General features: G+C 40.2%; 1 protein-coding gene across 5 annotated transcripts in view; it reads right to left on the reverse strand.

Annotated features, from left to right (window-relative positions):
- Positions 1–430: 430 nt before the first annotated feature.
- LOC133951358 (uncharacterized) overlaps positions 431–15861 on the reverse strand; it is a 35118-nt gene continuing 19687 nt past the window's right edge. Inside the window, exons 1-5 of one of the 5 annotated variants that reach the window (XM_062385259.1) lie at positions 8753–8965; positions 1867–1990; positions 1579–1756; positions 1264–1472; positions 433–1089 (exon numbers count right to left, since the gene is read on the reverse strand). In XM_062385259.1, coding sequence (XP_062241243.1) covers positions 911–1089; positions 1264–1472; positions 1579–1756; positions 1867–1927 — 627 coding nt within the window. In that variant the 5' untranslated portion in view covers positions 1928–1990; positions 8753–8965 and the 3' untranslated portion in view covers positions 433–910. Of the gene's footprint in view, positions 1090–1263; positions 1473–1578; positions 1757–1866; positions 2335–8752; positions 8969–15861 lie in introns of those variants that run through there. The other 4 variants (XM_062385260.1, XM_062385262.1, XM_062385261.1 and 1 more) reach the window with 4 other exon arrangements.

Consider the following 15861-nt stretch of genomic DNA (forward strand, 5'->3'; position numbering starts at 1 on the left):
TTGTATTTAAAGGGGACATATTATGCCCATTTCACCACAGTTGATATGGTTCCTTGGGGTCTTAATGAAATATCTGTAACACTTTTTGGTAAAAATACCACAAGGATAATTTAAAACAGCACCTTTTTACTCTGTCTAAAACAGACCTCAGATCAACCCGTTTTGAGGGCCCTACCCCCCTCTCACCCCGCCCCCATATTACCCCACCCTCTTTCACCCCTCTCATCCCTCCCCCTTCTCATGGAGGTGTAGGACATAACGTTTTTACCTCCATTAATTAGCCTGTATGTTTGAATGTGTTCTCACTGCAGAATGCATTCAACATCTATAGGGCATATTATGGGCCTTCATGTCTAAGAGGAATAGAGCAGTAAGTTTTGTTTTTTTTATGCATGAGATATCAGTCATTTCTGCAATACAAATATGACTGAGGAATAAAATACATAAATTACTCTTCCCTCTGTATTACTTTGCTAACTGCTCATCTTACACGTGTCAATTGTTGACATGTTACATATCAAACATTAAAGCACACAACTGTTTCTATAAACTTTTATTGTCAGAAAGATTGCCACAGAGCTTTTTAATCATAGTTATTACATGTACTGGCTGGGACAGAGGTAATAAATACAAAAAATACCAAGTATAATAAAAACATTGATTACAATAATACAATTTGTGCCATCAGTAGCCATACTGTAAACAAAGGAACACTTTATATTTGTGTGTCACCTTTTATTCTCTAAATACAATGTGAACTTTGCTCAGCCGTTACAGGTATTTGGCGTACAGAAGCTTTGTGAGCTGGTGTTGAGGCCATCTGGGCCGGAGAATCAGGGTGGTCCTGCCCTCCTGCTCGGTGCTCCAGATCAGAGAGTGTTCCCTGATGCTCAGGGAAGTTATACAGGGTTCAGACCTGCACTTGATTGAAACTCGACACATAGCTGGCTATAACTTCCTGCTTGTCAGGTTTCTTATACTTGGCAGAGAGATCCTCAGGTTTTGAGATCTTCAGCAGCTCATTCACATATGGGGCCGGGTCCTGAAAAACCTCGTGAAAGATGAGGTCCAACAGGTTATCCACGTAATCTGTAATACAAATTGGGGAAAAAGTTGGACATTTTGCACTTTTTTGTATTTATTATTTTCTTTTTATAATTATATTATTCTATTTATCGTGAAGACGTTAAATAAATGGTCTTTAAATCGTGATGACAATTTAAAGACAGCAGTTAATTGATATGTTATTTATGTTTCACATACTGTTTGTACATTGTTTGGATTTTAAATAGAGCCTTCGAGACTCACGGAAGGCTGCATCTGCTTTCACCGGCTTTGCTGTGCACTCGCCCTGTTTATATATTACATCTGTCCCCCGCCGGCACACAGGACACAGCTCAAACAGCTCCAGGAGGCAGTTTTCATAGACAATATATGTGGGTGTCTTATGAACAGGGTTGGAAGATTCCATTCTATTAGAAAGACAAAGATTTCACCAAAAGGATGCAACAGCTAAAAAAGTGTAGGATGGTAATCTGTGATTATTGAAATGTTAAGATTAAATATTGAGTCACTCACGTCACATCTTCTGACTCAGTCAAGACTGTGATCGAGTCATCAGGATCATAGGTAGCATCCTGTGGCTCTCTGAAGTCCATACTTGAACAACTTGGGTTGTCCTCTCCCTCCTCCAAGCGAGGTCTCTTACAGCTGAGGTCCCAACACCGACAACAGTGCAGCACAGTTTTCTGTGTGCCTATGATAAAACAGACACAGTATCCATGGAGTCACAACAAATGAGATGCTGTTACAACTTAACACGGAGACACAATCAATGACATGACGAAGTAACTGAAGTAAACAAACCTGTACTTTTGTAGTGAGGTCGCAGTGTTTTCATAGAAAGCTGCGTTCCATGTGTGCGCATCTTTGGTGGGTCCGTCTAGCATGCTACGTGATGTAGCCTAGCACCGTGAACAGATGTGCTTGCCTGAACACCAAAAGCAGCAATGTTTTTCATGTTTGTACTACTGTCATGCATACAAGGATACAAGGACACATTTCCCCAAACTAGGGCTGGAAATGAATAATCGTTCTAGTCCCGCACATTATGACAACAACATCCTCCGGTATCTTGAACGAGCGGCCATAGCAGCAGCTGCAGCTGGAAGTTAGGTTCGTGAGTGTTGTGCTCTCCGCGCTCTCCCCCCCGCTCGCGTGTCCTCCCGTTAGTACTGTGCCGCTGATTTTTTCCCACGGCAGCTCTGGGCTGGAAGTTAGCTTCGGCCGGAGCTCGTAGCAGCTCGTGGGAGCACCACCACTACATACTAGCCCCCCACCCCCTCACACACACGGCACAACATGCTAACGGCACTAGCCTCCACACAAAATGTCTAAAAGAAGCAAATACCAGAATTATAAAAAAAAAGACTTACATTTCCCTCGTCTTCAGTGTTGATGCACAAATGCATACATGCACTGTGAAGCCATGACAACATTATGAAATCTGCTCACGTAATAGGATTCACCTCATTTTAACTTCAGTGTAAATCTTACAAGAGCTCCAGTCTGACTGGCATCCGAGTGCACACGACTCGCTGTAAAGACGACTGAAGGAACGCATTGTGCCATAAATGACTCGCTTGAAAACACACCAGTCTCTTTCTTCCAGCTCTGCTGCTGCTCTGCTTGCCAGCCAGTTAAGTTATTTATGGTAAAATGGCTTCATTGTAAATATGGCCTAAATACAGTAAGGTTGATTTCAGGTCATTTATTACTTACCTAAGGTTACATTAACAGCTGCAGGGCTATAAGTTACAGGACTTACTCATTGTTTATTTGACTTTATACACAAACTTTAACATAAAGCTATGTTAAAAAAGTATTATGCATTGCGATATGATCAGAGTAAATCCTTATCAATCAGAGCAGGCAGCAAATCCTGAGTCCCACATCCTCATCATAAACTTGGCTTCTCTATCCATGTTCTCTTTTATCTATGGAGACTCGCTGTAATGATGAAAACTCGAACTTTCATCTCTTATTTAGACACCCTTCCTTCTAAAAATAGCACTGTTACACTATGGAAACAGGCCCAGCTCTGGTGAAGGAGAACATACGGTAGTCACCTATGTGGTATAATGGAAGACTGTGGTTAACACACACCCTAACTGGTTTACTCTCACAACTAGGATGAAAATAATTTAAGACATTTAATGAACCTGATTAAAAAAAGAATTGAGTGACTGAGTAGTTGGTTTCAAAAGTGCATTGAATGAAGGGCTGATCTGAAGAGGCAAAAGTCAACAAATCTGAGATTAAAATGTTACATACTTAGAGATGTTGAGATACCAATACCAACATTTGAAATGCCTCAAATTCTGCCAAAAATGCCTAGTCCAAGCATCTGCGAGTATGCAAATCTTTATACCAACCCAATACCACTACTTTAAAGTATATAAGTCTGACCCAGATAAAACTACAATTTTCTTTTCCCATGGATACCTTCATCTCGCGGCCTCAAAATAGCAGTTGCGCTGTACTGTCACTGTCAAGTAAAGTTTTTAAAGCAGCAACGAAGAAACGTTTTAGCTAGTTAACATTAAGCTAGTAGCTAACATTTTGCCGATATTTGACACTGGTTGTACACAAGTAATACACAAGTAAAGTACGATGCTGTGTAGCATATAAACAACCAAAGTTTTGAGTGGGTCTGAACAGATTCTGCAGCATCTAATCTCTATCAGCCCTAATAAGCCATAATAAATGCATCAAACTGGAAGCTCTAGATTTTCCACAGAAACCTTGGTGGATCACGGTGATCTATCAGTGTTTTAATCTTTGTGGCAGCAACTATGTGTGAATTAGTTCTGACTATGTTATATTATTTTAAGTTGATGAAATGCTGCTGACATACTCCATTTGGCCCTGTCATACTCTACTTTCACATTTGGTATCGCCAATGTCAGTGATGTTTATGTTGCTGTACAAGCGACCAAAAACTCTGTGAGGTAATCTTGGGTGTGAACTTTCCACATCTAGAATTATGAATAATTGGAAGATTCGTTCTTTTGCTTTAGAAGCAGCTGCCATAATCTATCATACCGAGAAAGTGATGCACCAGTTTCTTTCCTCTGAAATGAGAGATATCAGCAGGAGCTGTACATTTTAGAGCTCCAGCAGATATAATGATCTCCTCCTCTCACACCGTGAGCACGTTTTTAGATCTGTGCTCACAACTCATCTTAACAGCGTGAACTTCTCATAAGTCAATAATTAATGCAGGATTCCCTGAAGGGCACAGTTTCATTACAACATTTTTCATTATAACCATTACTTATTTCATGAATGACTATATTTACTTCTCCTGTATTGTCAGGTGTTCAAACTGACTTACAAGCCTGTCAAGGACTGCCACGATCTTTTCAGTCGACAAAACAGCATTTAAACTGATTTAAAACGTTTCTTGAAAAATGTCAATACACAGGAAAACCATGTCGAGGTCACACAGATTAAAAAAAAATAAACATCCCCTGCCAACTAAACTACATTGCCTCCAGAGCTGGTGGACTGTTACAAAAACTAGCAAATATCCATGGTATTTAATAGGTTTCAAGCCTATAGATACACAGTTCAGAACGTACTTTATAAGAGGTCTTCACCAGGACAAAGCAAGAAAACACAGGAGAAAAATCATTTACATAATGAGCGAGCACAAACAAATGAATTTCACAGTTTATGTAAAAAACGTTTTATAACAATAAATAATTTTTTAAGAGTAACAACTGAGCCAACTGCAAACAATGGTCCGGTCTGTTCTAGAACAGTAATTTCCTGTGGAGTTAGTAGGCATTTTCCCAGGCCTGACTGTCACAAACAGCTGAGAGGAGAGGGGCGGACGGAAGGCGGGAGACATCGGCTGTGAGATGCATTCAAAGTGGTCTCATTCAGTGGGACAGAGCTGGCCACAGCAATAGCCACAAACTGTTTTATGTACTAACAGCTCTTGTTCGGAGCATGTTGATGTTGTGCTGAGCTACAGGCCTTTTCACAGCAATAAAACTCAAAGACAAGAGATTCATGAGGTGAAGCTCACATGAGGGCAACTATACTTGAAGACTTCAGATGCTGCAATCAGTGTTGATTAAGAAATAGCTCTAAAACCTTCATAAACTGTAACTGCTTGCAAAAGGAGTCTTGTTAACAGTTTTAAACCTGAATGTGATGTTTACAAATAAGTAATTTTCAAATTGTTGAAACAAACAAAATCCCACACTACATGCTGGGTTAGGGTTTGGAATAGTGAGAATCGAGACAGTGCTCTTTCATTTGTGTTCTGATAAGATGGCCAAGTGTCAAGTTTAATCTAGTGCACTTTAAAGAGCATTAACATGCTTATTTTTACACTTTGTGTTATAGCTTTAAATACCACATATTCTTGCTGCATCAAAGGAAAATGTCAGAAAGATTAATTTCAGGTCATCATGCCTCACAAAGTCAACCACCGGTTGCATATAAACATATACTGTACATAAATATGTGTGTTTACGTGCGTGTGTGCAAACATACAAATGAACCAGATCCTGATGAATAGTATTCACATTATTAAACCAACCAATAAAAATGTTATGTCTTAGGCAATCCGCCAAACAGTAGACATTGTGAAGGTCCCCAGCAATACAGAGATGATAGAGATGTCACATATAGGCCACCTTCCTCTACTCAGAGTAGAGTATTTAAAAACAAAAATGAAAGCAATGGGCTGGCTATAAAGAATTTAGCCGAAACATCTTATATATTTCATATCAACCTTAACCTAACAACAACCTTCTACAGGAGGCTACAGACAAGGTGGTAACGTGCAGAGGAAACTTGTCAACGCCAGGAACAAATGGAGCAGATAAGGAGATGAAAAACACTGATGGAGCAGGGAACACTTCTACCAAACTGAACTCACACTTGATACTTCCAGTGTTTCCCCCAGTAAATGTCTCAGTCAAGGTGGTAAGCAGGTGGCGGTGCTGTTGGCGCGGCGCGTAGCGGCGCGGCGAAAATTTTTGGGGGTATTTTGCTCAAAGATGCCAGTACGCATGAATGAAATAAACAACTGTTTATTTCAATATAAATAAACAACAGTAGGTACAAATGTTGTGGAAAACATGCAGACACTACAAAATAGGGTTTAAGCCGGTTTTTAAGAAAAATCAAGCTGCCTCGGAAGATGACAGTTTGTGATGTCGGATTCCGTTCAAATTAACCGCCTATTCATTGTGGACGGCAAGAAAAAAAAAGTTTTCGCGCATGCGCACCTGATTCTGTATGATTTAACATGTACGCAAATAAGCATCATTCTTTGTGCCTTTTTTACGTAAATGGTATGCCACATAAGCCTTTACGTTACATATCATTCATGGACCAATTAAAATCGAGATATTACTAGACATTTACGCAGCTTAAGGCCAATGTATGCTACTCCGAGTCCGTTGCGGACTGACGGACGGACGGAGCGGACGGACCCTTTTTGATTTATAGTTCTACGAGCCTTTTTGTTGTGAAAACAATTCACCGCCAGAACAGTAGATGGCGCAACTGAAGTCGAGCTTAGAGAAGCCTACCTCATGAGGTATATAGAAGAAGTCCACGATAGGTTTATTTACGTCCTCCCGGCTCCTCACACACAGTGAACAATGGCAGCTAACAGAAAAAGGATGTTGATGACGCGACAGTTTTTGCTGAATAAAGTGACACCCAGTGGGTCATAATGCTTATGTTATCGTGTCTTAACGCAGCGGTTCCCCGGTCTTGTTTCCAAACTGCGTTGCTAATTCAACAGCTGCAACAGCTTGAAGCTACACGGAGGCAGCTAGCTTCCCCCCAGCTTCCACACACAGTCAGCAGGGACACCCGATACTAACTACTACCGTTAGTTAGTATCGATCTAAAGTGTTTGCTTCTAACCTGACGGTGTTTGAGAAAGAGTGTCATGAGCCGTGGGATTAAAGTCAGCGGGTTTTTGCGCTGTTCCCACCGCAGTTAGCATGGTGGTTAGCCCGCTAGCCACGTTATGAAAGTTCGTTATAACAGTATGTGACCGTACACACGTGCCGTAAGTGCTCTAACCAGCCACCGTCAGCCGGACAACGCCGCTGGCTTAACACACTTGTCACATTAATTATATAGTCGTAGTTGTGATTTTGGTTAATTGTGATGTAGGGAATGGAACAGGAAGTTTCCATTCCGAAATGCTGGCGTTAGCGGACCAATCACAGCCAAGGGCTATCCGTGGGCTCTCCGCCATTTCGACGTGTAGTTAGAAAAAGGAGAGCTGCACGAAAAGCTCTCCGAGGAGCCGCGGAGAGGCACGGAGAGGGCGTTCCACGTTGGAGAAGGCGGCCCTATCTGTCCGTTATGCTGTAGTCCTACATAATGATGAATGCTGTCTTTTATTTTTTAAGTTGAATAGAAGTAGTACTTATTTGAAATCGGCCGTGCGTGCCTGTTTGTTGTTTATTGTTTTTCATTTAACAATATATAGGTTTAGAGAAATCTGGCTTTCAGAACTCAGTGCCTACCCACTCACTGACCTCACCGCACGTCACTGGCGGTAGATTGACAGGTGACTATGATAGACTATGCAACAATATATTCAACCACCAGATGTCGCCGTCTCAATTACACTCAAAAAACTTTATTGGCACGACTAATGTTGTAAACAGTATTACCTGAGTATTATCAATGCCATTTTTTTTTTTTTTTCAACTTTTTTTTTTTTTTTTCAATACATTGGTAGTCAAGGCGGGGCCCTAGTCTTGTTAAGGCGGCCGCCTTAACAAGATAGTGCTGGGGGAAACCCTGACTTCTATTACAGTTTTTTACAGCAAACAACTGAGTCTCAACCCTATATTCCCCTTCAGACCAACTCAGCATAATTACTCATGCATTAAGGACTCTTAAGTTTGAAAGTGTAACAAGAGTCGGGCTGAGGAATAAAACGATGTTAACTATATTGCAATATAATTTCATCAATAGAAATATAACGAAGGTTGATCATCGATATATAGTTTTTATGGACGGTGAGGAGACATAACACATAATAAGATGTGTTAAATGATGTGCTGTTTATCAAGTGTTTGTCATTCTCTGCTCATAAAGAAGAGTTTTAAACCACAATCTTCCCTCATGAGAAAAAAATCTGTGATTGAACTGTGAAAAAATTATAATGAGAGATTTATCGTGATAAATATTATTGACTGATGTGAGAAATCCGATATAATTAATTTAAATTATCATGAAACTAGTTTGTTCTTGTTGAATCATAAACTACAATAATATTTGCATACAAATACAATACAGGGGAAAAAAGATCCCTCTTAAAAACATTGTACTTTGATTTATATTCAATTCCTGGAGCAGCACCTGTCTCACACAAGCAGCAGAAACTCAAAAGCGAGTGCACGCAGGAACACGCAGCCTCCAATGACTGTGCCGCTATTTCCTGTCAGTGATCAATTCGCTGTTTACTCAGAAGCTGCTAAATCGATACATTCAATCAATCTCAGTATATGAACAGTGAGTCGGTCTCACGCTGAGTTAATCAAACTGTCTTCACACACATAATTGACGACGTTGTTTCGGTTTGTGCGTTTTAATCCTCTGACGCGAAACACATTTCAGGACAAAACAACAGCCAAGTCAGCTCCAACACAGATAGAAAACACTGTGACACGTTTCCTCAGACTGTGTGCGTCTTTACCTTCGACTCGTCTCCTCCACAACTTCCACAAACTTTTCCCCTCGCGGGACTCACACGCAGACGAAACCGCAGGCGGACTTTACGCACGGTTTCCATCCATGCCGACAGGCTTATAAACGAATAGATCCGGAGCAGCAGTGGCGGTTTGTTTTGCCCGGCGGAATAACACACTGAAATCAGTGCATCTCGGAGGCGGAGGATGAGAGGCCCTGAGAGCAGACCACTGCGCAGTGACCTATCAGTGTCTGACCAGGCACCACCAATGACCTCCCTCCTTTTAACCTGTTCGTGGCCTGAGACCCTTTCACTTCCTTATTTCTGCTGTCTGTGACGAGATTCATTAATTCCAAGAGCCTACATGTGGAGCAGGTAGTTGTTTAAACAGGGGGTTCTATTGGGGGTCTTCCAAACTCTAGTTCAAAGCACTGGGAATTAAAAACCTTACTATAATTCAATCAACACATATTGTCAACTGTCTGGACAGAAGGAAAGAGTGTGACCAATGGTGTGGTCATATAAGATACTTGAAAACTTAGGATAATTGGATCAGGCAGTAAGACCAAAACTGATGAATAGTTGCACAATAAAAATCAGACAGACATAGCAGTATCTTTGTGTATGTGCACAAATATGAAAAGTTTTGTTTTACAGAATAAACAATGCAGAGAAGACATGCATGTACATTTTAACATATTTGGTTGTATTTGTGACTTTTTATCTTTGTTTTAAAAAATAAAGATTTTGGTCAAACTGTTAAAATATTAAGCCTCAATTCAATTTCTTTGCAATATGGGTTTGATAATGACAACAATAGTATCAGTCAAGAACTGATATGCTATACTCAAAAATCCACCTCAGTCGAGGTTTAGTTGAAGGTCAAACCTTTTGTGAGGCAACCATGTGACAAAATGTCCACAATGAAGACAAAGTGATCTCTTAAGCAAAGACACACATCCCCACAGTAACGAATGAAAACAGACTGTAAGTTCATGAAGTCATACAACAAGCACAGTCTGTCCTCGTCTTTAGTGGCATTTCATTTGCCAGCGATACAGGCAGGTGGTTGCTCCTGTGCACACAGGGATCTTTGTCTTTTATGTAAATTATACTTCACATGATCTCCAATATTGTATCTATTCTAAAGAAGATAATATGTCTTCAATTTTTTGTAAGAACCATATATCAATAGGCCATTTGCCTCTGAAACTATTTGCCACTAATCTTCTGAATATCATATGTAAGCCGTTCTAGAAACCATAAATGACGTACAGAAGGGGGATTTAAGATCATTGACATAGGGTTGTTCGTGCAAAGTTAAATATTTTTTTGTGAGTCTTTGGTTAGACGTCCTCAGAAGAACATGAAGGTTTCCCAGATTGGAAAAGAGCATACTATGATGTTTGCCTGTATTTGCTGCCGACTGGACAGCTGCATTATGCAAACTTCAAAGTTTTGTTTATGTCCACATTCATCTGTACCTGTTTATGTTCACATGACCTGCGTGACATGTATGATCAGTGATGTATTTCCACACTGATGAATAAATTCAGGTTTCATTTGTTCCGTTTCAGCACCATCAAATTAACCTCCTCATTAACAGACTGGATTTTACAAACATGGCGCAAACAGGCAAGATCAGAGTTAGCAATGACTTGTTATGTCACAGATCACAGAGCCTGACCTTCTCCGCCTCTTTGGGAACAAACGCTTGAAGGTTACACACAAACAATGTGGGCAGTCTGTCTGCCAGTGTGTGATTAAACCATGTGTGCCCATTTGTTTGTGTGGTTCCACACCTCCCTCTGTGAGTGTGACTTTTTCCGGGGCCTTGTGCACGCAAAAGGCCGTTGTCATGCAGAAACCACTCAATTCTCGGATTTTGTGGAGAGCGTGAACAATGTTTCTATTGATGGGACAGTGACAGACAGTCCAACAAATGGGACGGAGACAGATTTAGAGTTATTATCTGCTTACAATCAACATCATTCACTGTCACAAAAATACTTCTTGCCAGAGCATTATGGAGCAGTGAAGGCAATCTGAAGCTTCTGCAGCTCAGACCTGTCAGCAGACTTTTGAGATTTAGTTTGATATCACAGGTGTATTTGCTGAGCAGAGGCTCAAATCAAACCACAAGTGGCCTTGGATTTCTATTACACGGCTACTTTACCATGTAAATTATTTTAATATATTATACATGTCATGCCAATATTTGTTCATCCCTCTGGCCACTTAATATATAATTTATAAAAAAAGGGGTCGATTGCTTCTACCCCTGGAACTTCAAAAACCTTTCTATACATTAAGCAACTGTGTAGGCAACCTACATCCAGGGGGAAAACATGAGAAATCTTGCTTAATATGAAAATAAATGCCATTCTATCCAACCGATTCATATTGCAACATTGAATGTGTGAAGCATAGATAAACTAGAATTGCCATCCTGCAGTTGAATGACTCTCTTCTGAGTCCCTACAGAACTAACCATGTGGTGGGATCCACACACAATGGGTCGTAAAAGTGTGGCCTTTGAGCCAAGATGAAGCCAGCTAAAGTCTCCCTCGAAGATCCAGCATGGAGAGTGTATCTTCTGGTGTTAACTTAATCCCTGGGGTCTCCCCAGAAACTCCTGCTCTGCTCCTGGCCGCTCCCACTCTCCTTTGACCTCTGACACTCAATTGGCTTAAAGCCAGCATCATCCCATGACCAGCACCTCAAGGAGGCAGGACCTCTCAGGTAGAATAAAACCATTGAGACATCAATAATCACGGCCATTTTTCCCTGCTCTGAAGACGTCAACAGACCCCTCCGGGTCTTTTCAGATGATTTAGTTGCTAAAGGGGGCAACCAGAGTTATTTTCTTTCATTTCTTTCATTGTCTTTTATCTTAAGTTTGATCTTACTTTGATAGAGACTATTTTTGTTTTTAACTTGAAAAGGCCGTGCACAGGAACTCGCTCGCTCGCTGAACGAGCTCAGAGACTTTCTTTCCAAATCCACAGCTGCGTCAACTGCTGTTCATCCCTGCAGAAGAGACGAAGCCGAATTCCATTCCAAGAGCAAGAGAAGTTCGCTCGATTCGGCCCAGCGCTGATCTCCGTTGCAACCACGAGACCCACCGGAGCACCGCTTAAGAGGCCAGGACACTGATTTGTTTTCCAGGAATCCGCCCGTTCGCACGCATCCTGAGGTTTAACGAGACATTCACTGGACTCCCGGAAATCCGCGCCCCACGCGCAAGCAACACCGCGGAGGTCACAGCAAGAGGCTTTATTGCCTGGGCAAAGCCTAGTTTAAACACTTAGCGTGTCATTTGTTTGATTGTATGTTTGTTTGTAGATCGCTGATCTGTTTTTAGCCATTACACGGCGGACCGAGACGTCACATCCGGTTCCTTTGTCTACTGTGTTTTCGAGAAGCGCACGGTAACGAGCCGTCACTTCCTTTTAACGTGTTACCGTCAGAGATATTGTGGGGAGATTTACATCTGTTAAAAGACAAATCTCACGTAACTGGACTGCCTGCTTCGCTAGAAGTTGTCTCTGACGATGTTTCCTGATCTCTCTCTCTCTCTCTTTCTCTTTTCTCCTAAACCTGGTTATACACACATCCGATCTGTATTTAGAATACAGTTCATGTAACATAGTTAAATCTATATTTAGAGAGGCTGGACACATCTGGAAGCCATGCGGCCGAACGCCAAAGCAGAGACAAAGAATTCTCTTTGTCTGAAAATCCCTTGGTGTAATTCATGTGACGACCATCATTGTGAGCTCCGGCCACATGGTGTCATTAACATAGACTCCAATTTGAAAAACGCAAGTTAAACCACCATTTTGAGTCTATTATTGCCACGCCTCCTCTCTCCCTCTCCTCCCATTCTGGCTCTAAATTCATAACGGCTCCGCGATCTTGTTTTGTAGTCAATCCGCCATTTTGAGAGTTTTTAGGCCTTGATTCCACGAATCATGATCGGCCGCCATCTTAGATGTGACGTCACCACGTGACTGCGTCATCGCCACGCCCCCTTCTTTTTCTCTCTCTCTCGCTCTCTCACACACACACACACACCCACACACACACACCCACACAGACACAGAGACACATTGATAGACACAGCCAGATACACACACACAGATACACATAGATGAATACATGTGTTTTCTAAATTGTGATAAGCGGCTGCTGTTGTTATCTTTGAAATATGGGAGTTTGTTAAAATGATGAATCATTAAAAAACACTAACTTTATTTCACATGCACACACATAGACACACACACAGAGAGACACTTTGACACAGACACACACACACACACCGAGACAGACATACATAGGTAGACTGCCGGTTTTACATGTATTTTCTGAATTGTGATAAGTGCTGCTGCTGTGTTTATCTTTGAAATATCGGAACTTGTTAAAATGATGAATCATTGAATAACATTATAACTTTATTTCCCCTTTAATAAATGCTTTTGTAATTAAAGTATCTGTAGTCTGTGATTATTTGTGCATATGTATGTGATTAAAGCCTGTGTTCGAACTTAAAACCCTTCATTGCTTATTATATAATCATTAATACTAAAATATTGAGATTATTAATATAACTTATATCATTGAGACTGATATTTAAAGACTGAATTGTTGGTCCCTGTAACCAGGGTGGTGCCCCGCGACAATAAGCAATGATTACAGATTTGTATTATTCTTAATTGATAATTGTATTGTTTTCAATAATTATTTTAACTATTATTAATGGATAACCGTATCATTTCTAATTAAATGTGTTACTATTCTTAATAAATAGCTTTATCATTTTTGATTATTTTTAAGAAATAATTGTTATTTTAATAATCATATTTCATGATTATTAATAATTAGCCAACGTCAATTCTACTCCTACTATTGCACAACACTGATATATTGCATTGAATATTATCTGACGTCAATTTGACCTTTGACAAACAAAATCGAATCAGTTTATCTTTGGAGACAACTGGTCAAAAGTCTAGGAAACTTCCTGAAGACAGACTTGGAGGCCAAAAATAGGTTTTGTGAGGCCACCATCAACTACATATTTAGCATTTATTGAAAGTTCTGTCTCGAGGCTTTCTTAAGATAATGCTTTCACAAGGATATGACTTTTTTTTAGGTCACAGTGACCTTGACTTCTGACCATCAAATTCTAGCCAGCCTATCTCTGAGTTCAAGTGAACATTTGTACTGAAATTTGAAGAAATTCCCTGACGGGGCTCCTGAAATATAACGTACTAAAGAGCAAAAACACGTCAGTAAGGCTTTGACTTTTAACAACCAAATTCTAACCAGATCATCTACGAGTCCAAGTGAACTTTTGTACCAAATTCAAAGGATTCCCTTGTTGTGTTCTTGAGATATAGTGTTCACAAGCGTTGAATGGACAGACGGACGGAAACCTAATACCCCTATCCACTGGCTGTCACTAGCAAGGAAGCATAGAAACAGAAGATAGACTTCTTCATAGCATATTAATTGGATTTTTCATACTTGCATGGGGCTATTAAAAAATTGGCCCAATATATCAGCCTCTTGAAGGTAATTCGATACATTTACACCAGAGGGAATCAAATACTTCTTCTTGGTTTATTATCTACGACAAAGAAAAACGTGGTTAATTGTAGCTTGGCTCCGGTATACTTCATAAACTGCTACAAAGGAGAATAAAACTTTCCTCAGAGATATGTGACTTACATAAACGTACACGTTCTCTTTTAGTGCATCTTTAACTATAATTAAATCAAAGCTAGCCACAAACCCCCATTGATAGACTTCAGCTCAGAGTGTAAATACAGTAAATCTGGTGCTGACTGATAAGAGGGAAAGAAGCAATTCAAGCATTAGAGAAACCATTTAAAAGTGTTGTTTAAAGTGATTTTTTATGAAATGTATTCCCTTCCCTTCTAAAACAGCAAGACATCTCACCAGTGGGCTACTGTGTGAGAAAAGAACAGTGCCCCATATTGTTATAGCTGGGTACACAGCCTGTAAGAGCCTCTCTTGATAAGACTCCAATTACACTGTGAATGGCTTCCGTTACAATGAGTCAGGGGTCTGAGGAGTATGGAATCACTGTAGGTGCTGCCATAACCTGTGTTCTACCCAGCCATAACCTGGCTGGGTAGAACATTTGTTTCCACTCAGATCCAGACCCTGATCCAATATTTCAAATACCAATCTCATTGATTCTTTAGAAACTAATAGGCAGATGCAACACATCCACCTGCAATCGACCACTACCAAAGATTTTCCTCCTTCAAGAGTCAATTTCCTCCAAGTCCCTATGGATTATTTTTTTTAGAATAGACAATTTCCTGCACATCTTTTCAAATTCCTGATACTTATGATAATCTGGTTCTGATGAGCCAATACATTGTTTAGTTCAATATCTGTTAGTCAACAGGCGGATTTTCCTCCTTTAAAATGGCAAGTAGCCTAAAATTATACTTTATTCTTTGAATATTATCACCTTATTCATGAAATCTCTCCAAAAAAAAAGAACATGAATTACCGTACTGCGGTAGTATGCTTCCCTTCCAACCATTGCAGTTTCTGTGTTCATATTTCGATAAGCGTTTTCCCCCAAGTAAAATACGGTCACTGTAAGCTTTGACCGCTGAAATGTAATCACTTTATCTTGACTTTTCAAATGACAAGTTTAAAAGTTGAAGAAATTCTCCAAAGAAGCTTGAAATTCTCTTAGGGCAGGTCTAATTTATCGAAAGTGAATATTTTTACCAAATTTTAAGACATTCCCTCAAGCTGATTTTAAGATATCATATTCAAGAAACACATAAACATACATCCTTAAGCCTGCATGACCTTGACCTTCAACATTGGCTACCAAAATTAAATCTAAGTTCAGGGGAATGTTTGTGCAAAGGTGAAAGAATTCCCTCAAGGTGTTCCTGAGATTTTACATTCACCACAAGGCAAACATTTTTGCTTTGTGAAGTCACAGTAACCTTGACCTTTGACCATCAAATTTCGTTCAGGTCATGTTTGAGTCTAAGTGAATGTTTCTGCCACATATAATGAAATTCCCTTTGGACATTCCTTATGTATTGCATTCAAAA

This window comes from Platichthys flesus, chromosome 4 (assembly GCF_949316205.1).
Source record: "Platichthys flesus chromosome 4, fPlaFle2.1, whole genome shotgun sequence".
Lineage (NCBI taxonomy): Eukaryota > Metazoa > Chordata > Actinopteri > Pleuronectiformes > Pleuronectidae > Platichthys > Platichthys flesus.